Here is a 26,823-nt window from a genome sequence, read left to right on the forward strand (position 1 = left end):
TACACATATGAATAAATAAATGAATGTAAAAAAAAAAAGTGGGGTCTGGAGAGATGTCTCAGCAATTTAGAGGACTGACTGCTCTTCCAGAGGACCAAGGTTCAATTCCCAGCACCCACATGTGGCTCCCAGCCATCTGCAACTCCAATACCTGACCCCTCACACAGACAGACATGCAGGTGAAACACCAATACACATAACATTAAAATAAATTATTAAGAATGCTTTTGTAGCGTCTGTGCACCCTGTGATCCATCCCCGCACCTCCGGACAGTGGGCACCGTGCCATTCGCCAGTTCCCTCAGCACTAACAGGCAGAGGGTCAGAAGTCAAAGGTCATCCCTGGCTACACAGGGAGTCGGAGGCCAGTCTACGGTAGAGGCTATCTCAAAACAACACAATGAAGGACTGCGCTGGTGGCACACACTGTTAATCCCACACCCTCAAGGCAGAGGCAGTGAATCTAGGCCAGGTGGTGGTCCACACAGTAAGTTCCAGGCCAGCCAGGGATACACAGTGTAGACCCTTTATTGTCCCCAGGGTTTTAACAATTTGCTTTGGATTTGTTTAGTTTTACTTTAGTGTAGGCGATGTCAAACTAGTAATAAAGACAGTATTTATTTATTTATTTATTTATTTATTTATTTATTTATCTATTTTTACAAGACAGGCCTCATTTTCCCGGTGGGCCCTGAACCCCTGAGCTCAGGGGATTTTCCTAGCCCTGCCTCCCCAGTACTGCACCGTCACAGCTACCTAGCTGACCATGGAAGGTTGTCTGTGGTCTTTGGCACATCAGTCCTGAAAGACCTTTGGATGCCCCAGATGACTGACAAGGCTGAGATGCCTATACGATCTTGCTCTTTTCTCTTTCTCACAGGCTAAGACTAGGGTGCTCCAAGTCGCTAGGGCCCACCAGTGCTCCCAACTCCCAACTCTCTGGCTCCCCCTCTCCCCACCCCCCTTGCCTCACCAGAGCAAAAGTCTCCAACCTGAAAAACCAAAGGAGCATCCTGTCATGCACTCCTCTGCCCTATACTACACCAGGGCAAAGCAAGCACGGTACATTTCATCCTCTGCTAGTCTTTGCCCTTACTTCCCCTCTTTCTATACCTGAGGAATGTGCATCCCAGAGGCCTCTGGGTGAGTGTCTGTCTGGCTCAGCGTCTGTGGAGATGGTCTCAGGACCCCAGAGCGGCAACAGCAGTGAGAGCTCTCCCCAGGGGACATCACTGTCCTGCCAGCGCCCTCATAGCCTCCCCTTCAAACCCAAAGCAGTGCCAGCCTTCCAATGCAGTCAGATCTTGAGCTCCTAGAGACCTGTACAAGCCAACGGCCTTCTCGTTCCAGTCCAGGACCGCCAGGCGGAACTGGGAGCACCCCTCATTCAGGCTGACCTGCAGGTGAAGAGACAGACGCACTGTCTCAGACTCAACAGAGAAGGGTTGCCGGCCATTGGCTGTGTGTACTTTTCATTCCTGCAGAGGCAGGTAGACCTGTGAGTTCCAGGCCAGCCTGGCCTACAGAGCAAGTTCCAAGACAGTCAGGGCTACACAGAGAGACCCTGTGTACAACAACAACAAGAAAAAAGGAAAATGTTTCTCATCTCCTTAGTCAACCTCTACACCCCCATTCTCGGGTTTGGTTGGTTGGTTTGTTTGGCTGACTGGCTGGTTTTTGTTTTTGTTTGGGGAGGAACTAGTTTGTAACCCCCACAGCTTTGCTCACCTCAGCCACCTTTTTGATAATTTTGGTACCAATCCCTTGACCTGTGTGGAGAAGGGGGGAAGGCACTATTATTTGAGCTGAAGTGGATATCAAAGGAAACCATAGGCTGAGGTTGGGGGCAGGGAAGGGAATGGGGTCTGAGGGTCCACGTGGGTCTGTGGGTACTCTGTGTCCACCCTTCAGCCCCTGCCAGTACCCCGATATTGCGGCATCACAAAGATGTCCTCAAGATAAACGTTGCGACCCGTCCACGTGCTGTAGATGAAGTAGTATACCCCGTAGCCCACCACTCGGGGCGCTGAAAGTGAGAGGAAAGGGTAAGGCTTCCACGACGACAGACACTCGGGGGACAGAGGACGCCTGGAGGGTCCCTTACCTTCTTGATCCCCAGGAGCTGGGACAATCTCTGCCACCAAACAGCGAAAGAAAGGGTTCTCCCCAAAGCCATCTGCTCTCAGGGCTGTGGAGAGTGGAGGTGAGGGCGGGGAGAACCGGATTAGCCCCATTCTAGGAACCCATCCTTCCACCCCGGCCGCGGTCAGGACCCAGGTGCACAGCGCATCACCTTCCTCGTTGATCTTCACTTTATGGGACAGTTTCTCGTACTCTGCCAGTTCCTACAGCGGGAGTACCAAGGCGACGTTAGGGCAGGCTGGCCCTGGCGCCCCGGGAGCGGGGAGCGGGGAGCGGGGAGCGGAGGCCCAGCCCTGGCCCCAGGCCCTCACTCCGGCCGCGCTGCGCCCACCCCTCCACACTCTGTCCCCCGGCCCGAAAGTCCTCACCCGGATCATCCTCATAATGTGGCCGCAGTCTCCCTCCCGGGCCTCTCGGATCCTCGCGGACGCCATCCGGATCCTCCTCACTGTCAGGGATCAAAGATCAGAGTCAACCCCACTTCCGTTCCAGCTCGTGTCTCAGGGCCGAGGGTGCGGGCAGGGGGGCTGCCGGGGGCTCCCACCCGGGGGCCCGGCCCCGCGGTCTCCTCTGCGGGCCCAGGCCGCGAACCCCCGGCCCTCCCTCCACCCGTCGGCTTGCTGTTTAGAGCGTTTCCCCTCACCCCCACCCCGGCCCCGCCTGGCCCCGTGGTCCCGTGACCTGGCTCGGAGCGCAGCTCGCCGAGCAGCAAGTCTCCTACACCGCTTGAACTCAAGTGTGCGCCCGCTGGCCGCTCTGGTTTTCACGCTTCGTAGTCTTGCAGCCCAGAACCTGCGTGAGCCCAAGCCCCCCATGCTCCGCCCCGGGCAGCTTCGCCTCTTCCGCTCTGTCCCTCCCTCCGTCTTCGGTTCTGGGGGTTAAAGGCTGCACCTCTGCACACGCTGAACAACCCTTCACTTGCTTCCTATAGTTGTTCTGTGGCTCAGAGTGTTGTTCTCAAAGGAACATTTGGGTTTAAAATGTTCCACATTAGGTCCTATAATAAATCCGTGTAACTGAGAACACTGTGTAGCCCAGGCTGGCCTCAAACTCACAGAGATCCGTCTGCCCCTGCCTCTCCAGTGCTGGGATTACAGGCGTGTGCCGCCTCGGTGAGTGCTGTGCGTGCTCATGAGCAGCGGGCACAGGTGTGTGGAGGAGCACGAGGCCAAGGCTGAGCGTCTTCTCCACCTTAACTTGAGACAGCCCTTTTGGGGCACCTGGGCGGCTGGCCGGGGAGCTGCAGGCATTCCCCTCTTCATAGCCCCACCGCCTCTTCTTCCCGGCAGTAGGGGTGTCGGAGGCGGCCCGCCCTGGCCAGGTGCTATGTGGGTGGTGGACAATCTCCGCTCAGCTCTTCGCGTTTGTTCAGCAAGCGCCTTACCTCCAGAGCCGTCACCCAGCTGAGCTCTGAGCTGGGCTCTCAGACTCGGAGGCTGAGGGTCCACGTGCGGCTTTTCCGGGCTTGTTTGTGTGAGAGAGAGCGCTGAGTGTCTGGCCTGCGTGTGCACCCGCACACATTTATTTCTGGTACCTCAGAAGCCGGAGGAGGAGCCCTCTTCTGAGAGCCGCCATGTGGTGCTGGGACTCAAACCCAGCCCCCCCCGCCCCCCGGAGGAGGAGCCCTCTTCTGAGAGCCGCCATGTGGTGCTGGGACTCAAACCCAGCTCTCCCCCCCCTCCCCAAGAGCAGCCGGACTCTCCAACTGCCTTCTTAAACTTTAAAAATGCATTTATTATTTTATGTGCATTGGTGTTTTGCCTGCATGGCCGTCTGTGTGAGGGTGCTGGATCCTCTGGAAGCGGGTTACTTACCGTCGTGAGCCGCGGCACGGGTGCTAAGGATTGAACCTGGGTCCTATGGAAGAGCAGCCAGCGCTTTCAACCACCGAGCTGTCGCTCCAGCCCCGTGCCTTTGGGGTTTGTTTGTTTGTTTGTTTGTTTTGTTTTAGTGCGTTTATTTTCTGGGCTGGAGAGATGGCTCAGCAGTCTCAGAGACACCAATCACTGCTCTTCCAGAGGACCTGGGTTAGAAGTTGGGTTCTTCCTTTTTTATTTGAGACAGGGTTTCTCTGTGTAGCCCTGGCTGTCTTGGACTTGCTCTGTAGACCAGGCTGGCCTCAAACTCACAGAGACCCGCCTGTCTCTGCCTCCCGAGTGCTGAAACCAAAGGCGTGCGCCACGTCTTTTTAACATATAAAAATTTAAATTTCATTTTATGTGTATGGCTGTTTGCCTGCATGTGTATCTGTGAAACGCTTACAAGCCTGGAACCTGCACAGGCCAAAAGAGAGTGTTGAAGCCTGCGGAACTAGAGCTACCACTGGTTGTGAGCCATCATGTGAGAGAGGGGAACAGAAGCCAGTCCTCTGGAGGAGCACCCAGTGCTCTGAACCCTGGAACCGTCTCTCCAGTGCCACCGCCACCCCCACCCTTTTCTTCCTTTTGAGACAGGGCTATGTAGCCTTGGTTGGCCTAGAACTGGCTGGCCTGCACCTCCCTCTGCTTCTGCCTTCTAGCTGCTGAGAGTAAGGGAGGGGCCTCAGTTTGGTTCTCAGCACTCAGATCAGGAGGCTGGCAAATACCTGTGATTCCAGCTCCAGAGGACCCTACGCCCTCTTCTGGCCTCCCCTGGCCCTGCAGCCTCATGCCACAGACAAATACACTTAACTAACGGCTGGCCTGGAATTTGCAACGTAGACCAGGCTGACTTCAAACTCACAGAGATCCACCTGCCACATGCTTCTGCCTCCCAAATGATGGGATTAAACAGAGTATTTATTGCTTCTTAAATTATATTTCTCCTTCCTTTAAAAAAACAAAAACAAAACATTTGAGTGTGTGTGTGTGTGTAACACGTGCCTTTGCACACGTGTGCACGTGTGTTTGTGGAAGTCAGAAGACAAGTTTCAGGAGTAAACTTTCTCCTTGATCATCTGGATGCTGTGGAGTGAACTGAAGTCACTAGGTCTGGCAGCAGGTGCTCTTAGCCACTCTTAGAACAGTCTTTCTGTGTAGTCCAGCTTAGACGAGAACTCACGACTTTACCGCCTCTATCTCCCCAGTGCTTCAGTTATTGGCAGATTTCTTCTTAGCATCCACTAACACACAGGGAGAGACAGTGCCTTCTTGTGGGAACAGCCCCATGGGTCTGGGAAAATGAAGGGAGGCGCGCTATCAGCCTCCGGGAGCTCTGCCTGCATGGCTGCCGTCCTCTTCACAACTCACGTAAAGGCGGGACTGTGCTCCTCAGCACAGACAAGGCCAAGAAGCAGGGGTGACGGGAGTCTCCCAAGGCCAGTCACCGAGATATCTGGGGCCACACCCCGCGCTGGCCCAGATAGAGGATGCTAATTAGGAGGTCAGTTTCCAGATCTCAAGTCTACCAAGGCGGCCTTGTGCTTGGAGGAGCCGCACTGGATGGCAGGGGAGGGGAAGAGACTGGTGGCCTCACATATATATCTTGGCTGCAGGAGTACGACAGAGGAGGGACTCTGTCCCTCACCTCATTTGCCTTCAGAGAGGCCACAAGGTCAATGTCCCTATCTCCTGTCCCCTTTCTTCCCACGGAACAACCTTTAAGCCTCACCACCCCTGTGCAAGGCCGCCTCCCCCGTCTGGCTCTCCTCAGACGGCCTGAGCCACAGAGCGGACGGCAGCTAACTATGGGGACTGGAGAATCTGTAGGCTCCCAGCACCGGTGGCGACTGCTGCTGCTGTTGCTGCTGCTCCCACCGTCCCACATCCAGCAGGGTCAGGCCCAGGGACACGGAGTCCCTACCCAGGGGCAAAACGGGGTAGGCCTCTCATCCTCCCGGTGTTTCACCGAGCTGCACGTGGCTCTGTCTTTCTCCCTCCTCTCCTCCTCTGACCCCGTGGCTCTACCTTTCTGTCTCTGAAATGTCTTTGGTCAGCTCATTTATCTTTTTGTTTGTTTTCGGGTAGAGTGCTCAGGTCCCTCCTGCTAGGTACCTCAGCAATGGCCCAGGACACGAGCCCGTCACTGTTATGACCATCGACCTCACCAAAGTCAGCAAGTATGCGAGTCGCTTGGCCTCTCAACCTAGCCCCCACCGGACCTCTCCCCCCGTCTCCTCGTCCCCTTTCCCCATGTATTATCTGCCAGGTACCTCTTCCCCCAGCCCTGAAACCCCGCACGCCCCACACACAGCCTTTCCTCGGTGTCCCCCAGGCCCTATTCCTCCTTTGAGTTTCGCACCTGGGATCCAGAGGGAGTGATTTTTTACGGAGACACCAACACTGAGGAAGACTGGTTCCTGCTGGGGCTCCGGGAGGGCCAGCCTGAGATCCAGCTGCACAGCCCCTGGGCTCGGCTCACAGTGGGCGTTGGCCCTCAGCTCAACGATGGGAGATGGCACCGGGTGAGAGAGCTCTTCCTGTGTGGGGCGGGTTCTCCGAGGAGAACGGAGCGCGCTTTGGCTGTGGTTCTCCGTCTGGGCTGCACACAGTCCCTGTGAAGCAGCTGCCCCCGTCCCTGCTTCGTCAGGTGGCACAGTCAGCACGTCGGCGTGAGCCTCCGTCGGGCCCTCGAGAGCACCTTCTCTCGGCTGCCCCTGAAGAACGTGGCGGGCTCAGGGCCTCTCATTCCGCTTCCGACCCCCTCCTCCTGTAGGTGGAGCTGAAGATGAACGGGGACTCGCTGCTGCTGTGGGTGGACGGGCAGGAGCTGCTGAGCCTGAGACAAGTCTCCGAGTCCCTGTTGGACCATTCTCAGCCTAGCATGAGGATTGCGCTAGGGGGGTTCCTCCTCCCCACCTCCAGCCTCCGGTTTCCGGTAACTACATCCCCGGGCCAAGCTTCGGAAACCTGAGTTCAGGTCTCCGGGAGAGGGGGTGGAGTCAGAGCTGCGAGGGAAAGCTAAGATGCCCTGGCTCCGCCCCTTCAGCTGGCTCCTGCCCTGGATGGCTGCATTCGCCGAGATACCTGGCTGGGCCAGGAGGCTCAGCTCCCACCCTCCGCCCCGGGGAGCCCGGGAAGGTGTGATGTGGACTGGCAACCTGGGCTGTTCTTTCCTCCAGGGACCCATGCAGAATTCAGTCTGCGAGGTAGACTTTTAAAAATTCTCCAAGGCCTTCCCCTCCTTAACAATGTGTCCATCTCTTCCTAAAACCCAAATCTTACACTTAGTTAGTTTATTGTTTTTCGAGACAGGGTTTCTCTGTGTAACCTTGGCTGTCCTGCACTCGCTTTGTAGACCAGGCTGGCCTCCAACTCACAGAAATGCGCCTGCTTGTGCCTCCCCGAGCGCTGGGATTACAGGCTTGCGCCACCGCACGCGGCTTGGGTTTATTTTTTATTATTTTATGTGGGTGGGTGTTTTGCCTGGATGTGCACCACGAGACTGCCTGGTGCCTGAGGAGGTAGTGAGCTTCCACGTGGGACCTGGGAATCAAGCCCTGGTCCTTTTAACAACAATAACTGCTCTTAACCACTGAGCCAACGCTCCCACCCCCAAGCCCAAGCCTCAAGGCCTGAGGAAGATCATTTCTCCCCTAGACATTCCGCAGCCTCACACAGCCCCCTGGACCTTTTCTCTGGAGCTGGGATTTAAGCTGGTGGATGGCTCAGGATGTCTCCTTTCTCTTGGGACAGGAACAAATTCTTCTTGGCTTACCCTTCACCTGCAAGATCAGGTAAAGGGGGAGGGTGGGCTGCTGGCTCGATTTAGTGGATTCTGGGAGAAATACAGTGAAAGGGTTTTAGTAGCAGGGAGGGTTAAGAGGGCATTCAGATCAGGGAACTACCTTGTAGCTGTTCACAGATTGCAAACATGTGTATTTGGGGCTGGGGATGGTTTCGTAGAATGCCAGGCCAGGAAACTGCGTGGCAGTGTAGACCAGAGGGGCCAGGCGCTGTGATGGCCCATTCTTCCTCCTAACCCCGGCTCTGCCTGCACACCGCAGGAGGTGGTGCTGTCCTCCGAAGCAGACTCCAGACTCGTGTTCCCCTTGGACATGGGGCTCCCTCTCCGGCTGAAGCTGGATATATTCAAAGTGGTGCTGAGCCAAGGACAGAAGATGGCAGCCCTTTCTGGGTCTCTTTCGAGAATTGCCTCCCTCTGGTCCCAGCCTCAGGGCCACCTCTCCCTTGGGGCTTTACCGGGTAAGAGAATGCTATTTGAGTAAATCAGCTAAAGGGAAGGAAAACAGGTTCTGAGGGGAAGGAGACCTCTGGGGGGACTTCTGGGGTGCTGCCCAGGCCCAGAGCATGAACCTAGTATGCCCAAGGCCCACGGTTTTATAACTAGAAAACAGGAGCAAGAAGGGGGCCAGGTGTGATATACATACTTATACATAAGTGTGTGTGTGTGTGTGTTACAGTCAACACTGGGAGGCTCATGAAGAGTGCATGTGCCAGGCTAGCCTTGGCTACATAGCAAGCCTTGGTCTAAGTGATTGTGGGAGTTCAGACTCTGGGGCTGGAGCCACAGGGCCTGAGTCCTGATGCTTTGTGTCACCTCCCTCTAGGAGAGGTCTCTTCGGTCTCCTTTTGCCTGAGTGATCTCTGGGTGCAAGGGCAGAGACTGGACATAGACCGGGCCCTGAGCAGAAGCCAGGGCATCTGGACTCACAGCTGCCCTCAGAGCCTGGGCAATGACAGCCGCACCTCCCTGTAGAGCCCCTTTGAGAAGCAGGCCTGGTGGTGCATGCCCATACACCCAGGAGAGACAATGCTGGGCGGGTAAGGCCTCAGCCTGGGCCATGCGAAACCCTGTCTTTAAAAATAAAGAGCTTTGATTGCAACTCGCCCATTTATTCAACAAATATTTACCGTGCTCTGGCAGTGAGCCAGGCAGTGTGGCAAGCACTGAGATGCATTGAGGAGTAAATGCAACTGTGCTTCCTTTTGGGGCTCCTGGACTCGAGGGAGAGGCGGGTTTGCTTCACAGGCAACAGAGAGAAGCACAATTGGAAATTATGTGCTGCAAAAGCTCAGTGGTGGCAGCGCAGAGACCGGAGGCTATGCCCTAGAAGGGAAGGCAGAGAGAGTTTTCCGGAGGCTGAGCCCAGGAGCCTGCCCTCTCCCCACGCCCCACCTAGACTCAAGCTTCCCTCCTTCAAGTCAGTGGGAGAATTCGGCACGGCCACTGCTGTCCAGGGAAGGGGCAGCAGGGGGCGTAAGAGCGCTGCAGAAAGATGGGGAAGGCGTTCTGGGAAAGATCGGGAAGGAATGGAAAGGAGCGAGGCAAAAGGGGCAGAGGGGTCAAAGCAGCAACTCTCCGCGCTTCGTCTTTGTTGCTGTCACAGAGGATTTAGTATTCTCCCGTTAAACAAAAACTGGTCTGTCCTGGTTCCAACTGGAGAGAAAAGGCAGATTCAGGAAAATTTCTGCAGTCAAAGAATTAAGAGAGGGACTGGGGGTGTCGCTCCCTCCAGCACGCTGGAAGCCAGGGAGGGTGCGCGGCATCCGGGAGGAGGCGTGGTGGCTGGTGCCTGAGCAGGTCCTGCAGTTCACCGGCGACCTCCGTGCAGCGCGGCGGAGACCTGCGGGTCTGTCTGCGTGTGCTTTGCGGTGCTGGGGATGGAATCAGGATGTGTGCGTGCTAGGCAACCGCACTCGCACCAAAGCACGTCTCCAGCCTGAGACCCTGCCTAGAAATAAAAACAATACCGCGAGCCAGTTCACTTACCACGCCCCGGGAGAACACCGGCGGCCCTCACTGTCCGCGGGAACCTTCATGCCCAAGCCTCCGGCTCCAGGTCTCAGCTCTTACTAGAGCCATTGTGTCAGCCGGGCAAAGCGGCACACGCCTGTGATCCCAGCACTCGGGAGGCAGAGGTAGACGGATCTCTGTGAGTTGGAGGCCAGCCTGGTCAACGAATTGAGTCTGGAACAGCCAAGGCTACACAGAGGAACCCTGCCTTGAAAGAAAAAGAAGGAGGAGGAAGGGTTGGGGAGCAAGAAGAAGAAGAGGGGGAGGGGAAGAAGAGGAGGAGGAGGAGGAGGAGGAGGAGGAGGAGGAGGAGGAGGAGGAGGAGGAGGAGGAGGAGAGGAGGAGTCTGGGTTCTAGCTGCCACAGTCCCCAGGCTCAAGCCCTCTGTTCCGTCCCTCAGTCTCACCCTGTAGCCCTGGCTGCCCTGGAACTTGGGAGGTAGAGCAGGCTGACCCCACATAGAGTCACAGAGAATAGAGAGAGCTTGTTTTAATTTAGTTACTTACTTGTTTTTGTCACTCCCCACCCCACGGCAGGGTTTCTCTGTGTAGCCCTGGCTGTCCTGGAACTCAGTCTGTAGACCACGTAGACCACGCTGGCCTCGAACTTGCAGAGATCCACCTGCCTCTGCCTCCCAAATGCTGGGATTAAAGGCGCGTGCCACCGCTGCCTGTTGTTATAAACAAAGATGAAAATCCCAACTGTTCTATTTTCCTAATAAAGACTCAGGAGCCAGATGCTGAGGTGAAAACCTGCTAGCTCAGAGAGGCAGAGAAAACACCCAGGGGACCTTCCTTCTCAGCTCTGCTCCAGATGGAAAAACAAAAACAACAACAAAAACCCAAAGGCTCTCTAGCTCAACTCACAGCCCAGGAGGAAAAGACCAAAAAACCCAAGGCCAAAAGCTTGCTAGCTTAAATCCCAAAAAGCCAGGGAGCTGAGGAGTTGAAGCCTAAGCTAAAGCCAGAGTTTGGGCTAATAGCCCTTTCTTCTCCATGCTGTCTTAAATACCCCTCAACTCAAAGTCCCTCCTACTCTTTAATCCCTGCCCGCTGGTTTCTTGCTCTGCTCTTGGCCTAGACCTCCATTGTTTACAGAGAGCCTCTGCATTAAAGGAGCGTGCGTGGCTGAGGCACACCGTTATCAGCTGTTTACAATAACAATAGCTGCTGGACTAAAGGTGTGCCACAGGGCTCAGCCACACCAAGCAAGAAACGGGGTTTTACAGTTCAGTTTTGGGGTTCATGATGGGATCAAATATCTTGCAACAACCGCCCTGCCTTTCTTCGGTTTTTATTTTTTTCAGTGGGGAAAAGATCTGCTGTAATCCATGCCGGCTTCAAAGTTGACCTGTAGTCCAGGAAGACCCTGAGCCTCTGCTCCTCTGCCCGTACTGAACTCCCAGGTGTGGGTCACGAAGTTAGAGTTGTGGGGACTGGAGAGAGACCCAGGGTTTTGTGCCTGGTAGGCAGGCACCCTACCAAACACTGCATGCAAAGCCCCAGCCCCCCCGGAACCAAGCCATGGGGCCTCACCCCCTGGACAGCAGAGATCAGCCAGGGCAGCCTTGATGGCTGCAGACTGAGGAGGTCTCAGGAAGGCACAAGCCTAGCTCCCCCCCCCACACACACACACACACTGCTCAGCGTGACCAGGGAGCCCACATTCAGGTCTGAGGCCTTGGCCACCTGGGCGTGTTCATTCAGCTGACAGAGGCTGTGTGTCAACCTCTGTTCTGGCCACCTAGGCCACGTTGGTGAAAAGGACACACACAATTCTTACTGCTGTGGCTCTCGCTGTATGGTAGGAGGGGACAATAATGCCAAGCAACAGTAGGTGGCTCCTGCCAGTCATCTCAGGGTTTGGAAGGAGACAGCACGGACAGCCTGGGCTGCAGAGACCCTACCTAAAAACTCAACAAAACAAAAACTGTACTTAGGTTGGTAGCTCAGTCTGTAATCCCAGTGTTTTGGGGGGCGGGATCAGAAGGAACAAGGACTTCAAGGGCCATCCTTGGCTATAGAGAGTCAAGGCTAGCCTGGATTATATGAGACCACGCTTTAAAAATCAAACAAGGGCGCTGGAGAGATGTCTCAGAGGCTAAGAGCATTGTGGTTCTTCCCAAGGATTGAGATTCCTTTCTCAGAACCCACCACTGTCTGTGACTCCAGTTCCAAGGGATCCAGCACCCTCTGCTGGCCCTTGTGGGCACTGCACACACTTGATGGGTAGACACGCTCAGTCAAAACACCTATAATACAAATAAAAAAAAAAATTCAAGCTGGGTGTAGTGTGCACACCTTTAACCCCAACACTTGGAAGTCACAGGCAAGAGGATCTCTGTATCCCTGTGAGTTCAAGGCCAGCCTGGTCTACACAGAGAGTTCTGATCCAGTCAGGGCTACATACTGAGACCTGTCTCAGAACAAAAAACAAAAACACCTTCCCTGAAAAAAGCACCATTTCAAGTAGGGAGTAAAAGCCAAGACCAGAATAGAGGGAGGAAGAAGTGGCTGTACTGGGTGGGGCAGCAGGTGATCAGGAAAGGCCTCTGAGGTCTGTTGCTGGCGTGGATACCTGAATAATGAGACTTCGGCTGGTGGAAGCCTCGGGTGTTAGGGAGCAGGGAGCAGAGTGAGGAGCCTGTATACACGCAGGAGTCCATCCGGGAGGGCTGGGCTCCGTGTCCTAACTTCCTGACTTTGTGTGCCCAGAATGTCTCAGAGGCTGGCTTTTCTCCTCTGCCTCTACCCTGTCCTCTGCGGGACACTGTGCCCCCAACCTTTCTTCTCCAGCCTGCCCTAGATTCCCAGATTCCTGACCGCAGTCCAGAGCTGTCTACACTCTTTCATTAAGACTGACTTTGCTTCGACGCAGACTTTGCCAAGCCCCCACCAAGGGCATCCACTGTGCCCGCTCAACATCCCTCGCCTTCTCCAGCCCCCAAGCCCCCGCCAAAATAAAACTTTCCAGATTTGGCAGCACACCCTGAAGCCTCAAGGCCTGGCCTACTCCTCTCATCCACCCTGGCCGCTGCCTCTCCCTCCCCGCTTGTCTGCTCCGTCCTCTCTCTCTCTTTCTTTCAACTAATATTTATTGGCTACCGACAGGACGCCAAGCCCTGTCATTGCAGGGTTCTAAGGACAAAGCAGGCCTGATGGTCCCTGTAGACCCTGGGTGTTGAGAGACACGTTTGTGAGATGCTATTAAGAACAGGCCGGGTGCTGTGGCACACTCCTTTAATCCCAGCACTCCGGGAGGCAGAGGCAGGTAGAGCTCTGTGAGTTTGAGGCCAACCTATTGGACAAAGTGAGTTCCAGGAGAGCCAGGGCTACACAGAGAAACCCTGCCTGGAGAAACCGAAGTAAGCAAATAAGTAAGTAAAGGAAGGAAGGAAAACAAAACCCCACAAAACGGGACACCAGGTGACCTAGATATTAATTTCATCAAAAGGATGAGCCATTAGAGGCTCAAAGTTGAAGAAATGACTTTAACTCTCAATCTCCACCATTTTACCTAGACAGGGTTTAACTATGTAACCCCTGCTGGCCTAGAATTCACTAGGTAGACCAGGCCAGTCTTGAACTTACAGAAGTTGGCTTTTCTGTGTCTGGGGGTGCTCCGAAGATCTGACGGACTCACATAGGTGAAAACACCTACCGCAGGGCTTGTGAAAAGTGCCCAATGTGAGCTCACCGCCGCTTTTTATCGATGCCACGCTTGAAGAGGGGATCTCAGGCTGCTGAACCCACAGAGCGAGGGCACGTCACGTGGCTGAGCCGTGGGTAGCCGGAGAGCGAAGGAAGCAAGGCTCCTTGGGTCATGTGATGGAGGCCTGGTGTGTCCTGCTGAGCGCCTGGGCTCCATCTGGTCAGGGCAGGAACATTTGTGTTTTCATCTTACTGTTTTGTTTTGTTTTAATTGTGGCAAAACACAAGCAACCTGGAACTTACCCTCCTAACCAGCGTCAACTGTTCATCTCAGGGGCACAAAGGACATTTATTCGCATGTTGTACAAATATTGCCTCTACCCATCCAGAGAAATATTTTTTTCCAGTGCTAATTGCTCCATCACTGAGCTGTACCAGGAAGGTTCCTTCCAGCTTGTAAAAAAACAAAAACAAAAACCAAAACCCCTGAGCTTTCCTAGTCTTTGCAAAGATCCACCTTGTTTAACTCACCCATCAAAATCCTGCTATTAGGGCCGAATGGCTTGGCTGGTACCAAGAGGCTACCGAGCATGACTCCCCGAGTTTCATTCCTCAGACTTCCGTAAAATGGATGGAGAGAACCGAGTCCTACAAGTTTAAGTTTTTGATAATTTATTCATTTTATATCCCAACTGTCTCCCCCCTGCCTCGTCTCCTCCTGGCCCCACCCTCCTACCCTTTTCCCACTACCAACTTCCCCTAGTCCTCAGAAAATCCTCTCTCTCTCTCTCTCTCTCTCTCTCACACACACACACACACACACACACACACGTAAATCATGGGGAAAAAGGCTAACTCCTGGAATTCTGGCATGTGAGGGCATAGACTTTTGCCTGTAGGCCGCCCCCCTCTGGCAGTGAGAAGGGGCAGACCCTGGATGGAGGCAGGTTCCAAAGAGCAGGTTCTTCTCCTCTTGCTCCCCCTTTGTTTGGGACTGGCCCAGGGCTCTGTACACAGAGGCCGGATGTAGCCAGGCCGAGGCTGGGTTTAATGATTTTTTGCCCCCAGGTGCACCACGGGGCCTTTCTCAACTCGGCTCCCTCTGAGTACAGGTTGGGGGTCAGGCGGCGGGTACAGAACTGGTCCCTCCCTCCCTGTCCCTCCTTACCTATGGAAGTCACAAGAGGGGGGGTGGCAGGCATCCTGTTCAGTGACCTGCCTCTAGTGGCCAGAAGGCATTCTCCCTTTCTTTCTAAGCAAGTGAGCCTGGGGCCCAGGGTAGAGACGGAGACAAGAAGCTGGAGGCCACCATTGGCTGTATTTGCCACGTTTGTGCATGTGTGCGTGCATGCGTGTGTGTGTGTGTGCGTGTGTGTGTGTGTGTGTGTGTGTGTGTATGCGTGTGTGCGCGTGCGCGCGTGCGTGCGTGCGTGTGCTTTCAGTTTAGTGCCCCTCTTCTACTGGAGACAGCAGACTGCTTTCCTGGGGTTTCTTGAAGGAGAAGCCGTTCCAAGTTTCCGTTTAATTCACCAGCAGCATTATCTTGCTAAGATAAGGCCTACTGTCAAGGAGCCTAGAGCCTAGGGTAGGGGAGGATGGTTCAGGGATAGAGTGTTCACCTGTTATATTTAGGGCCCTGGGGTCCAGCTCTCAGTACCGGGGTGGGGAAGGGCATAGACAAAGTGAAGTTCCTGATCCAGGCGCTCCGGAGAAGAGCTGAGGTCCGGCCAGGATTCCTTTCGCTGCCTTATTCCCACTGTTCACCTGCTTCTGGACTAGGTCTGTGACTCACCCTCACATCTCATCATCGCTGTTCAAGTCTGTCGCCTCTCCTACTTCAATACGCCATAAAGTCTCCTGGCCTTAAACACACACACACACACTGGCTTTATTTTTGAGACAAGATTTCTCTATTAGCCCAGGTTGGCTTCAAAAGTCATCCTCACACACTCAGTTTGTGTTACCAGCATGGCTTAGCACATCTGGCTCCCTTCTTCTTCCTCTTCCTCCTCCTCCTCCTCCTCCTCCTCCTCCTCCTCCTCCTCCTCCTCTTCTTCTTCTTCTTCTTCTTCTTCTTCTTCTTCTTCTTCTATTTTTCTGAGTTAGCATCTAATCCTGACTGACTCTGAACTCCTGGCCTCAACCAATCCTTTTCCCCCAGTCTCCCAAGAAGCTGAATCCAGATATGGTCACCATTCAGTTTAATCGTGTCATTTCACAGTTTCAAATGCTGGAATTACTTTCGAAAAGCTTGGAGTAAAACTGGAGTTACAATCGGACGTGGCCACATGCATACAGCTGCGATTTCAGCAGAGGAAGGGGGATCGCAGCTCAGGATTTGGGCTGGCACTGGATATGATGGTGGACACCGGCAATCCCAGGGTTCAAGAGTCGAAGCCAGAGGATCAGGAGTTCAAATTCATCCTTGGACACTTCAGATGAGTGTCCTAGAGCAGCCTGGGATACATGAGACCCTGTCTCAAGAACAAAACAAACCCAGTGCTACCGCAATCATGCCGACATGTTTTCATATATCCAGAATTTGGGAGGCAGAGGCAGGAGCGTCTCTTCAAGGCCAGCCCTGTGTTCCACTTGGTGGTGAAAGAACCAACTCCAGCAGGTTGGCCTCCGACCCCGAAGGTGGGCCTTGGTGTTCCTGCCACATAACGAAGCCGAGACGATGACCGCTCTTCTCCTTAAGCCGGTAGGAGCTGCGGCTTCAGTCCAACCGGCTGGCTTGGCTTCCTCAGAGCTGGAGCACCATTATGGGGAGCGAGAGCTGACCTGGGCGCTGGGAAGCTGTAGAGCTAGAGTGCGGGAGGGGCTGTGATTCTGGGGCTTCAGATAATGTGTGGGGAGATGGCAGGGACCCCAGGGCACGGAGGACAGGTAGGCTGGACAAAGGGGCCAGTGGGAATAAGACACAGAAGGGCGTCCTGTGGCGGCGGCCCTCCCCGTCTGTATTCTAGTTTCTTGGCTCTTTCTCGGGGGCCTGGCGCTTTTCTCTATTCCTCTCACACGCTGCCCTCTGTTCCGGAGGCTTTCGAAGTCACTGCCTTAATTTCTTTTGCAATTCCTTGCCCCGTGCCCCCACTCTTGAGGACGTTTCAGCTTGTCCTTGGGCTTAAGCGTCTTCTCCACCGAGACACACCCTCTGCCCTCCTTTCCCACCTTGTTCCGGTGTAGTACCTGGGGTCCGGGGTAAGGCAGAGCCCTCTAGGACCAGAGGACGCAGCAGGGGGCGGGCCCAAGCATCTCCAAATTTGCATATGCATGAGGTCTCTGGGGCGAGCCACGGAGAGGCGGGGCTCCTGGGGGTGGGAAGGGGGCGGACACCCTCAGAGTCACCGAGTATAAAGACCGCGCGCAGGGCCCGCGCTCCTGCGCTGCCGACGAGCGGAGCCTCCGTGCGGGCCCTTCTCCGGCCCGTCCCCCACTGCCGTCCCCGCCCCAGCTCCCGCCGGCTGGGCCAACTGCGGTGTTCCACAGCCTCTTCGCGTCTTGGATTTCGGGGCGGCTCCCTCCCCCATCTTTCCTTGCTTCTTTGCACCCCGCGTTTTCCGCACCTCGCTCGGGTTTGGTAGCCGTCTGTTTTTGCACCCCTTTTTGTTTTGCCTCTGGGTGGTGTGCGGGGCGAAGCTGCCTTGGCATCCCTTCCCCCGGGTCTCTTTCGACAGCCCCCCTTGCCATCGCAGTCCGGGGGGGGCCTAGCCTCGGCGCACCTCCGCCGCGCTGCCAGCAGACCACAGCGCGCGGCTGTGGACCCCGGGACTCGCAGCAGCCGCCCGCCCGGCCCGAGGCCCCCCGCCCGGCTCCCCGCGCGCGGCGGGTGCGTGGAGGGCTTCCGCGCGCGCCGCCCCCGCTTCCCCGCAGCCCCCCGCAGCGCGCCGGGACTCGCCCCGCGCCGCCGAGATGGTCATCCAGAAAGAGAAGAAGAGCCGCGGGCAGGTGGTTGAGGAGTGGAAGGAGTTCGTGTGGAACCCGCGGACGCACCAGTTCATGGGGCGCACCGGGACCAGCTGGGGTACGCGGGGCCGGCGCGGGCGAGGTGGGAGCGGGCCGTCCGGCGTCGCCTGCGGGGCGCGGGCTCCTGCCCCCGGCGCCCGGCTCCCGCTGTCCGCTCTGGACCGGGGAGGGGCCCGGATCGGCGCTCTAATCTCTCCGGCCGTGCGGAGGCGGAGAAAGTAGGTCACCGCCGCCCGCCCGCCCCCCGCGGAGCCCCCTCGGGCGGGGGGTCGCGGGCTCCGCGCGCGTGTCCGTGCCGCGGCGCTCCCGCTCCGGCTCCGGCCCTGCGGCTGCGCTCGGTCACCGTCCCCCTCCCCGCAGACCGCCCGAACTCTGCCTCTGGCTCTCGCTAGCTAGCCAGCCTCGTCTATTTTTAGCTCTCACCCACCTCCCTGGACCCTGGGAAGGTTCGCGAGGGGGCGGACCTGACGGGGGTCTTGGTGGGGGGCGTTCTCCGCCGCGGAGGTTGCTAGTCTTGCTCCGCCGCTGGGCGCGCGCAGCCTTCCGCGGCCGCTCTGTGGGTGGGGGGCCTGCGGGGAGGGGCGACCCTCCTCCAGGCGGCAGAGGCGGAGGGACAAACGGTCACTGTGCTGATGGGTGTTTCCAAGGGACTCCGACGCCCGGGGGACTCACCACCCTTATCGCAGGGCTGTGCAGGGTTTTTTTTTTTTTAAATGTAGTCGGGGGGGGGGTCCCCAGGCCGGCACAGGTGAGGTGTGGGTGACTGACGTTCTTGCAAATGACAGTGTCAAGCCGGAGAACTGAAGCACGAGGGATTCTGTGTGACATCATTACGTTATATCCACACTGATTGGACACAGTGTTCATCAGACCACCCACCTAAGACTTAGGGCCTCCGAGCCGCCCTTGCCCTCAAGGAACCAGAGACCCCTGCTTGAGATCGCTTCACAGAGGAAGTGTGTCTCCTTAGGTGAAGACACTGCTAGCTCGGGGTGCAGGGAGCAGCAAGCCCTCCTCAGCAGGCCTAGGAGAGGAGTGGTGGGAGATGGTGCCAGGCAAGGCTTCTGGGCTGAGGGTCTGTCTTCTCTTTGACTCTGGCCCTGGTCTTGTGTGGTATAGATGCTGAGGTTCTGTTCTCTTAGAGTCTTTGTGGGCTGGGCCAGTTAGTGCCTCATTTCAGGAGCTGCTTTTTGGGGGGTGGGAGAGCGAGCGAGCAAGCAGTCCATCCTGCTATTTGAGCCGTGGTAGCTAGGCTCTGGGGTGGTAAGGATTTGGCTGAGAATGGAGGCCAGTACCAGCTTGGGGCCCTCATGCTAGGACATCCCTAGGCATGAGTTCCAGGGCAGCAGGAACAAATGCTGTCCATGCCTTTTCAGGACCGTGCACGTTGAGAAGTTGGAAATGTAATTAGAGGCAGAGTGACAGTGGCCTATTCTTGGAGTTGTCACAACAACTACAGTTTAGGTCTCTGGTGGCCTCCAGAAGGTCGGACTTGAGCATGCCCCAGGAGGAGGCTGGGAGTCGGGGCTGGAGCTGGGCTTTGCCTGCCTGCAGCTTGTTTCTTTGGCTCCCAGGGGAAGGCCCTCAGACATCCTGTGGCTCCTCCACCTAGCCCAGTGCACAGCCTGAGAGGGAAGGGTGGGGGCGGGGGGCTAGGTGAGGCTATGCAGGAGACATAGGACCTGCTGACTCTAGTTCCTCCCCCTAGCCTTCATCCTCCTCTTCTACCTCGTCTTCTATGGCTTCCTCACGGCCATGTTCACCCTCACCATGTGGGTGATGCTGCAGACCGTCTCTGACCACACTCCCAAGTACCAGGACCGGCTGGCCACACCAGGTGAGTGCAGGGGCCTTACCAGCCAGCCTCTCTCCCAGCGTGGAGCCCTTCCCCCCCCCCCCAACTCACAGTTGTCTTCTGCTGGAGCTTGGTGGGGAGCTCTTGAGCTTGGCCTTCCTTACCTTGCCCTGCAGCCGGGAGGGAGTCATGTGATCTGGAGAGGTGGCAGATGCCCTCCCAGGAAGGCAGTTTCAGATCCTTGCACCATCCCTTACCCTTACTCTTCACGTCTGCTTTCTTTCCTTGCCATGTCTCTTCTTGTCTTATGCGTGACTCCGCATCTTCGCTCGGGTTGGCTCTAGGCTTGATGATTCGCCCCAAGACGGAGAACCTGGATGTCATTGTCAACATCAGTGACCCCGAGAGCTGGGACCAGCATGTTCAGAAGCTCAACAAGTTCTTGGAACGTGAGTGTGGGGCTGGCCTGTCCCGGAGCTTGGGAGGAACTGAAACCAAGGACCCCACGGCAGAACACGGGGCCTCTGACTTGCTCTTTGTCCCTCCCACCTCCCAGCTTACAACGACTCCATCCAAGCTCAGAAGAATGATGTCTGCCGCCCCGGGCGATATTATGAACAACCAGATAATGGGGTTCTCAACTATCCGAAACGTGCCTGCCAGTTCAACCGGACCCAGCTGGGCAACTGCTCTGGCATTGGGGACCCTACCCACTATGGCTACAGCACTGGGCAGCCCTGCGTCTTCATCAAGATGAACCGGGTACCCATGACACTGGTCCCTGGGGAGGAGGAGGAGGGGGCTGGGGCCACCATCTGCTAACGAATGTGTCCTTTCACTGGGGCTGATTTTTGGTTGTTCCTGCTACGAGGCGGGCTATGGGAAGCCAGTCAGGAAAGCTGGACGCCAAGAGGTGGCAGGTTCTAATGCCAGCCCTCTTTTCTCTCTGCAGGTCATCAACTTTTATGCAGGGGCAAACCAGAGCATGAATGTTACCTGTGTGGGGAAGGTGAGTGTGCGGGCCCCTGCCTGCCCAGCTGTGTGTACGTCCTGGTCTCTGAGTGCTTTATCCATGTCTCCCTGTCTCTTTTACTTTCAGAGGCTCCAGCACTCTAGGGATAAGGGGGTAAGAGTGGGCCCCACGCAGCTTTAGCTCTGAGGGGCTCTTGGCCCCATTGCTTCTTTCTAGGATACAGAACGCCTGCTCTGCCTCAGACAGACCCATGCCCACCCGCACCGAAGCCTTGGCCCCTGGCTCCTTCCCTGTGGACTTTCTCTTTCACCTCAGTTGTCTGTGTGTCTCTTCCATTCGCCCTTCCGTCTTGCCTTGCTCATCAGTTCCCTTCAGATGTCTGGTAGCTGCTGATCAGTTAGCACCATTTGCTACAACTGCTTGTTCTTGGAACCCTGTACCTGACTATGTCCTCTCTAGAAACTTGCTGCCTGGCCCCTCCTCCCCTCCCCCCATTCACCTCCTCCTTCTTCCTGCGGAGCCCTTACTGTTTATCTGTTCTTTCTTGGCTCTGCTCCAGAGACCGATTCCCAAGGATGGGGTAAGAACTTGGGGTTGATAGTGGAGTAGAAGGCCTCCGCTGTGTCAGCACCCTAGACCTAGCCTGGCGGGGAGACACGCCACTCTGTCTGTGGGTGTGAACACTGTGCACATGCATGCACAAAAACACACACGCACCTACAGAGCAGATCCACAGATCAAGGAAAACAAATCTGAGAGGAATAAGTTGGGGTGAAGGAGGTACAAGGAAAGTCTGGTGAGCTCTTCCGGTGCCTGCTGGTCCTGACATCCTCTCCCCTTAACCTTCCTGCACCCCACAGAGAGATGAAGATGCCGAGAATCTTGGCCACTACATCATGTTCCCTGCCAATGGCAACATTGACCTCATGTACTTTCCCTACTATGGCAAAAAGTTCCACGTAAGTCCCAAGGAAGGCCCTTGATGGTGGCTCCTGACGGGGATCAGGAAGCAGGCCAAGGTCCCAGAGGCTTGAGTCGTTGTCTTCTTCTGGCCTAGGTAAACTATACGCAGCCCTTGGTGGCTGTGAAGTTCCTCAATGTGACCCCCAACGTGGAGGTGAACGTGGAATGCCGAATTAATGCTGCCAACATCGCCACAGACGACGAGAGGGACAAGTTCGCCGGCCGAGTGGCCTTCAAACTTCGAATCAACAAAACCTGAGGCTCTCTCCCCCCGCCTCCCTTTGGATGCTTCTGGACCGTCCTTGACCCTGCCTGACCCCCTCCCTCTCCCGCCCCAAAGGTATTTTTTATAACAGAGCTATGACTTGTCTGAGCCTCACACCCCTGCTGTCGGGTTCTCCACCTAGCCTGATCCCCACAGTCTCAAACATCTTCCCACCGTAGTGTAGCCAGAGACAGATGGGCTCCGGAGATGGCCACAGAGGGGTTAGGAGATTTCTGGTTCCTCTGTGGGAGAGGACTTGCCCAGCGTGCATGAAGCCAAGGGCTGCTGGAGCTTCTCTAGCTGGAGTTTGTTTCTGAGAGGCCCGTACAGCTCCTGCTTCTGTTTCTGCATCCCCCAAGAGCTAAAGAAAGTGGGGTGGACCCCACCCACCTTCGTACTCACCACACACACACACCCACATACCCCTGGCTGTCTTTCAGCCCTTTGTTAGCCAGGGCTGAATACTGTTTTCCCTCCCCTTCCAACACTCTGGCCACTCTCCTTTTATCTCATCACACGTCTGTCACCTAGCCAGTATCTCGGTGGCTTGGACTTCTGGTTCCTCCAGCAGGTCTGCCCTCTTCTCTCCCCGTCCCTATACCCTCCGAAAAGCTGCCATTTGTAGCAGAGTACAAGTTGGTTCTGTGGCCTTTTCCACCTTCCCAGTACATCCTGCGCCTCCCCCCATTGTGACTCCAGAGGAGGACTGGAAGAGAAGTCTTTAGTTCTTCTAGAAAATTCCCTAGTAGGCCTAGACTTTAACATCTTCCTGGCCTCTTCTGTCATCCAAACAGCTCCTACTCAGGCAGGCTTGACCTGCTCTGAATATCCACTTTGTTTTTAACTGATGGCTCCCTTCCCCCACCAGCCTTCCCAGAATATCTTTCAAGTTCTGCTTCCCAGGGAGCTCTGGGGGAGGGGCCTCTGTCTTGGCTCCATCCCCAGTGGCCACCTTGGAAACGTCAGCTGCCTGGGGGGACTCCCTGAGCCCAGATCTGCCCACCCCCATCCTCTCTGGCTACTCCTTGCAAGTTCCTAACCAACCACTCACTTATTCCCTGTCCGCATGCCAGCCTCAAAGTTTCAGGCAGCCCCCTCCAGCTCAGCTCCCGGCTTCTTGGACCCATCTCCTTCAGATTCTTTTGCCTTTAAAAAACAAAGACAACCCCTCTAACGCCCCTAGAATGTAAAGTAAGGGTCTCCGGCTCTGAGTTTTCTTCCATTATGGAGGCATTTTCCTTTGGTTTCTCTGCTTACCCTTATCCTGCCTAACCTCCGCCTCCTTTAACACTGTAGCCCTTATCCCACCCTCAAGGGGATCCCCCTTCTCCCTCCCACTGGATCTGTGTCTCTTCCCGTTGGGTGCCCAGGTTTTCCTGCTCTTTCTTCTACCCAGTGGTCTCCCTCTGCAGTTATTTAATGCCTGTGTCAGATCTACTGTAAAAAGAGGATAAAGTACAATAAAATGAGAGCGATTATATATATAAATATATATCATACACAGAGCCTTGTGTGCTTGTCTTCTTCTGAGGCTTTGGAAGAACCCTGAGAAATGGTTGGAGGATGGGTTTGGGTGTTCCTGGGCTACCCAGGCCTTGAGCGTGGACGTAGACTCGCACTTGGACCTCTGCCTTCCAGTGGCCCAAACATGGCTTCCCCCCCTTCCATATCATTCAGTGAGTGCACACTGCTGAGATTTATAACGTGCCTCTGTGTGGACTTCAGGCACACACTAGGAGTACACACCATGAGAGGGGCAGAGTCCTTGGCCCCACGTTAACAGACACAGAAGAAGCACGCTAGAGACCAGCATACAAGGCAGACCTGGGCTTCGAGGAAGGAGAGTGAGCCGGTGACCACAGAGTCCAGAGTGGTCCACTGTCAGGGCCTCCGGAGTAGGGTGGGGGTTCTCTTAGAGGGGACAGCACCCAAGCTGGGGCTGCAGTTTAGGAGACAAGATTCGTAAGTGCTTTGAGACAAATTAACTGACAAGGTGAAGCTGATTCCAAAATACCAAAACTGGGAACTCTACGATTCTAATATACATATATTATTTGGAACTTATGGCAACTCTCCTGCTTCGGCCTTCTGAGTGCTGGCACGCACTACCATGCCTGTATCTACCTCGGATCCTAACCTATAGAGGGAAGGGATGGACTGTAGCTAATGAGAATTTTCTTCCCTAGGGCTTGGATGCCACGTTTGCTCTGGCATTCACGGTGGTACGAATGCAAAGTTATTCTAAGCAAATGCTGAGGCCAGCTCAGTGCCAAAGCCGCTGGCCTGGAACTCCTGCTCCTTTTACCTTTGCTTCCTGAGCGCCGGGATCGCAGGTGTGTGCCAGTTCCTAACTTTAATTTTTACTTAAAAAAAAATTAAGATTATGTGTTCGAATGTGTGTCTGAGTGTGGGCTTGTGCACGTGGGCAGTGCCTGAAGCTGCCAGAGGCTCCGGATGTCCTGGAGCTGAGCTGGCAGGCAGCCGGGAGGCACCTGACGCCAGGCCTCCAAGCACTGGTTCCCCGGACACCAGTGTGCATCTCTCACCGCCGAGTCCTCGCCCCGACCTGGCCTGACTTTGGAGTATGCTGTCTGACATTTTACAGCAGTAAATAGAGTTCCCCATCGCCTGCCCTTTTCAGCATTGAGTTTTGGGAAGTGAACCGTGCGTGCTGCACCGTAGAGCCCTGTGCCGGCACTCACTGCTTTGAACCACTCTTGGCGACCTCTAGGTACTCAACCTGCCTGTGGCTTTGTGGTAGTTTTGTTTGTAAGTGCAGTTCAATAGGGGAGAACACACTTAGCACGCTCAAAGCCCTGACTTCAACTGCAGCACCACCGCCTCTCTCATCCTGAGCCAGAGGCCTGGGAATGTGGAGAATATGCTTGTCTGACATACAAGAAGCCCCTAGGGTTAATCCCAGCGCCACACAAAACTGCGCATGGTGGTGGCGCATGCCTGAATCCCAGGACTCAAGAAGGTTGAAACTTGCTGACTAGATCTAGAAGTCCAAGATTATCATCCCTGCAATGGGAATCTGAAGTCAGATCGAGCTATAGGCTCTGTCTCGACAAAAGCAAAGCTCCCCGTTTCTGAAACAAAGACTGGACGAGGGGTAGGCTGGTCTCCAGTTCGCTTCTGTCCTCCTGCATTGGCCTCCCAGGTGCTGGGATGACGGGCATGGGCTTTTCTCGTTTGGAGAGAGAATCCGTCTCAATTTCAGTACCTCTGAACTTTATTTTTGTTTTATGTGTGTGTGGGGGGGGGTTTTCCACGTGCGTGTGTGCGCTACACTCATGGCTGGTGCCCGAGGGGGCCAGAAGAGAGTGTTGGATCGCCTGGAACGAGTCACAGATGGTTGTGAGCCAGCAAGTGGGTGCTAGGAACGGAACCCCAGCTCCTCTAGACAAGCAGCCAGTGCTCTTAACTGCAGAGGCATCTCTCCAGCCTTTCTGTGGTCTTCTCCAATGCACTGAAACCAGAATTAGTGGGTAGCCCTATATAGTTTTCATCCCAACTGAAAAAACGGTCTCAGCAGCTGCTCTTGCTGCTGAGCTGCTGGATGAACAGCTCAGGAGCACAGTGTAGCCTGGACCAGGCCCTCAGTCCACTTTCAGTACTAAAAAGAGACATTCTGTTACCAGTGTAGTTTTTTAAGAAAAGGCAGTTGTAATGTAATCATATTTTTCAGCACCTGTTGATATGATCATATCATTTTCCCTTTATTTTGTTACTGTTATGAAGTATGTTGATAGATTCTATGCTACTAAGTAAACCCTGGCGCTGGGATAAACTGGTTAGAGAAGACCATAGTATTTCTCAAATTCAGCAATGTATTTTGATAATATTTGGGATATTTTACGTCAATACTTCTAAATTAAGTTCTTTCCTAGTATTTTATTTTAGCATTTTAAAAGTTTCTTAAATACAAAAAATCTTGGTTAACCTAGACACGTCTCGCCCTTATCCTCCTACCTCTGCTTCCTTACTTCCGGGTTATAGAGCACGTCCCCTGCCAGGATATGGGATTAGTCTGGTGATGGGGAGTCAGGCATATTAGGTAAATGCTCTACCAACCAGTTATAGTATGAGTTTGCTTGCTTTTGGTTTTCTTGTTTCTTTCTTTCTTTCTTTCTTTCTTTCTTTCTTTCTTTCTTTCTTTCTTTCTCTCTCTCTCTCTCTTTCTTTCTTTCTTTCAAGACAAAGTTTCTCTGTATAGCTTTGACTCACTTTGTAGACCAGGCTGGCCTTGAACTCACAAAGATCTGCCTGCCTCTGCCTCCCAGAGTGCTAGGATTACAGGCAGCGCTGCTATGCCCAACTGTTTTTGTTTTTTTCCGAGACAGGCTTTCTCTGTGTAGCCCTGGCTGTCCTGGAACTTTCTCTGTAGACCAGGCTGGCCTTGAACTCACAGAGATCCTCCTACCCCTGCTGGGATTAAAGGTGTGGGTTGCCCCAGCCACCACTACCACCTGGCCCAGCTTTCTTTCTTTTTTTTCACTATGGATGGAATAAAGGGTCTCTAGCATGGTAGGCATCTACTCCACTGAGCCACCTCTTAACCCTTAGCAGATGTGATTTATTTATTTATTATTATTATTATTGGATTTTTGAGACAGGGTTTCTTTGTGAAGCCTTGGCTGTCTTGGACTCACTTTGTAGACCAGGCGATCCTTGAACTCACAGAAATCCACCTGCCTCTGCCTCTGCCTCCCCAGTGCTGGGATTACAGGCGTGGACCACCATGCTGGCTATTATTATTATTGACAGGGTCTCACTGTACAGCCTTAGCTGGCCTGGAGCTTGCTCTGTAGATCAGGCTGGCATCTAACTCACATAGATCCACCAGACTCTGCTCCCCAAGTGAGTGCTGAGACTAAAGACATGTGACCACATGCCACCCTTAGCATAATTTTAAATAATTCAGAGTTTTCGTTCTTTCCCTATGGCCCGGAATAAACAGTGGGCCATTTGATTATTGATATTTTTCCTTTCGTCCTGGCTCAGTTTTTGTTTATTATGAGAAAGGATCTCCTCATGTTGGCCAAGCTAGCTGGCATTCTTACTCTCCTGCCTCAGCCTTCCTCAGCTGTGGTTTTTGTCTGTTTGAGACACAGGCTCACTATGTAGCCTTAGCTGTCCTAGAATATCTAGGTAGACTTGCCTGGCCTTGAACTCATAGAGGTCCTCCTGCCTCTGCTTCCTGAGCACTGAGATTAAAGGTGTGTGTCCCCATGACATACTCAGATACTTTACTTTTAATGTGGGGAATCGAAGATAAGGCTTTCAGGATGGACTCATGCTCTAACAACTACACTTCCAGTTCCTGGGTTTCCTTCCTTCCTTCCTTCCTTCCTTCCTTCCTTCCTTCCTTCCTTCCTTCCTTCCTTCCTTC

At 54.6% G+C, this 26,823-nt stretch overlaps 3 protein-coding genes across 4 annotated transcripts; 2 read left to right on the plus strand and 1 right to left on the minus strand.

Moving 5' to 3' along the window:
• Positions 1-616: 616 nt before the first annotated feature.
• On the minus strand, positions 617-2,954 carry Sat2 (spermidine/spermine N1-acetyltransferase family member 2). The gene is made up of 7 exons (XM_055594228.1): positions 2,824-2,954; positions 2,511-2,590; positions 2,294-2,345; positions 2,105-2,188; positions 1,925-2,026; positions 1,729-1,769; positions 617-1,397 (listed from the first exon to the last, which is right to left on the minus strand). Exons 2-7 carry the CDS (start codon positions 2,574-2,576, stop codon positions 1,230-1,232), a joined length of 513 nt encoding a protein of 170 aa, XP_055450203.1. The 5' UTR covers positions 2,577-2,590; positions 2,824-2,954; the 3' UTR covers positions 617-1,229.
• Positions 2,955-5,547: 2,593 nt separating this feature from the next.
• On the plus strand, positions 5,548-8,778 carry Shbg (sex hormone binding globulin). The gene is made up of 8 exons (XM_055593990.1): positions 5,548-5,938; positions 6,087-6,178; positions 6,334-6,523; positions 6,775-6,936; positions 7,048-7,207; positions 7,659-7,795; positions 8,066-8,264; positions 8,630-8,778. Exons 1-8 carry the CDS (start codon positions 5,678-5,680, stop codon positions 8,776-8,778), a joined length of 1,350 nt encoding a protein of 449 aa, XP_055449965.1. The 5' UTR covers positions 5,548-5,677.
• Positions 8,779-17,319: 8,541 nt separating this feature from the next.
• Positions 17,320-21,956, plus strand: Atp1b2 (ATPase Na+/K+ transporting subunit beta 2). Of its 2 annotated transcripts, XM_055594408.1 has the most exons (8): positions 17,320-17,490; positions 19,141-19,269; positions 19,572-19,676; positions 19,784-19,989; positions 20,180-20,236; positions 20,327-20,353; positions 21,061-21,159; positions 21,258-21,956. In XM_055594408.1, exons 1-8 carry the CDS (start codon positions 17,379-17,381, stop codon positions 21,420-21,422), a joined length of 900 nt encoding a protein of 299 aa, XP_055450383.1. In that variant the 5' UTR covers positions 17,320-17,378; the 3' UTR covers positions 21,423-21,956. The 2 variants fall into 2 exon arrangements, with proteins under 2 accessions (XP_055450383.1, XP_055450384.1); XM_055594409.1 differs by lacking the exon at positions 20,327-20,353.
• The last annotated feature ends 4,867 nt before the right edge of the window (positions 21,957-26,823 follow it).

This window comes from Psammomys obesus, unplaced genomic scaffold, assembly GCF_907164565.1.
Source record: "Psammomys obesus unplaced genomic scaffold, mPsaObe1.curated_primary_1811, whole genome shotgun sequence".
Lineage (NCBI taxonomy): Eukaryota > Metazoa > Chordata > Mammalia > Rodentia > Muridae > Psammomys > Psammomys obesus.

Bases quoted from the DNA above. Each gene is read 5' to 3' on its own strand.
- Sat2 (XM_055594228.1), bottom strand. From the start codon at position 2,576: ATGGCGTCCGCGAGGATCCGAGAGGCCCGGGAGGGAGACTGCGGCCAC. The intron at 1,770-1,924 runs GTACTGGCAGGG...TTCTCCACACAG, and splicing joins TGTGATGCCGCAATATCGGG to GTCAAGGGATTGGTACCAAA. The intron at 1,398-1,728 runs GTGAGCAAAGCT...CTTCACCTGCAG, and splicing joins TTATCAAAAAGGTGGCTGAG to GTCAGCCTGAATGAGGGGTG.
- Shbg (XM_055593990.1), top strand. From the start codon at position 5,678: ATGTCCCTATCTCCTGTCCCCTTTCTTCCCACGGAACAACCTTTAAGC. The intron at 6,524-6,774 runs GTGAGAGAGCTC...CTCCTCCTGTAG, and splicing joins ACGATGGGAGATGGCACCGG to GTGGAGCTGAAGATGAACGG. The intron at 7,796-8,065 runs GTAAAGGGGGAG...TGCACACCGCAG, and splicing joins CCCTTCACCTGCAAGATCAG to GAGGTGGTGCTGTCCTCCGA.
- Atp1b2 (XM_055594408.1), top strand. From the start codon at position 17,379: ATGGTCATCCAGAAAGAGAAGAAGAGCCGCGGGCAGGTGGTTGAGGAG. The intron at 19,990-20,179 runs GTACCCATGACA...TTCTCTCTGCAG, and splicing joins TCTTCATCAAGATGAACCGG to GTCATCAACTTTTATGCAGG. The intron at 21,160-21,257 runs GTAAGTCCCAAG...CTTCTGGCCTAG, and splicing joins ACTATGGCAAAAAGTTCCAC to GTAAACTATACGCAGCCCTT.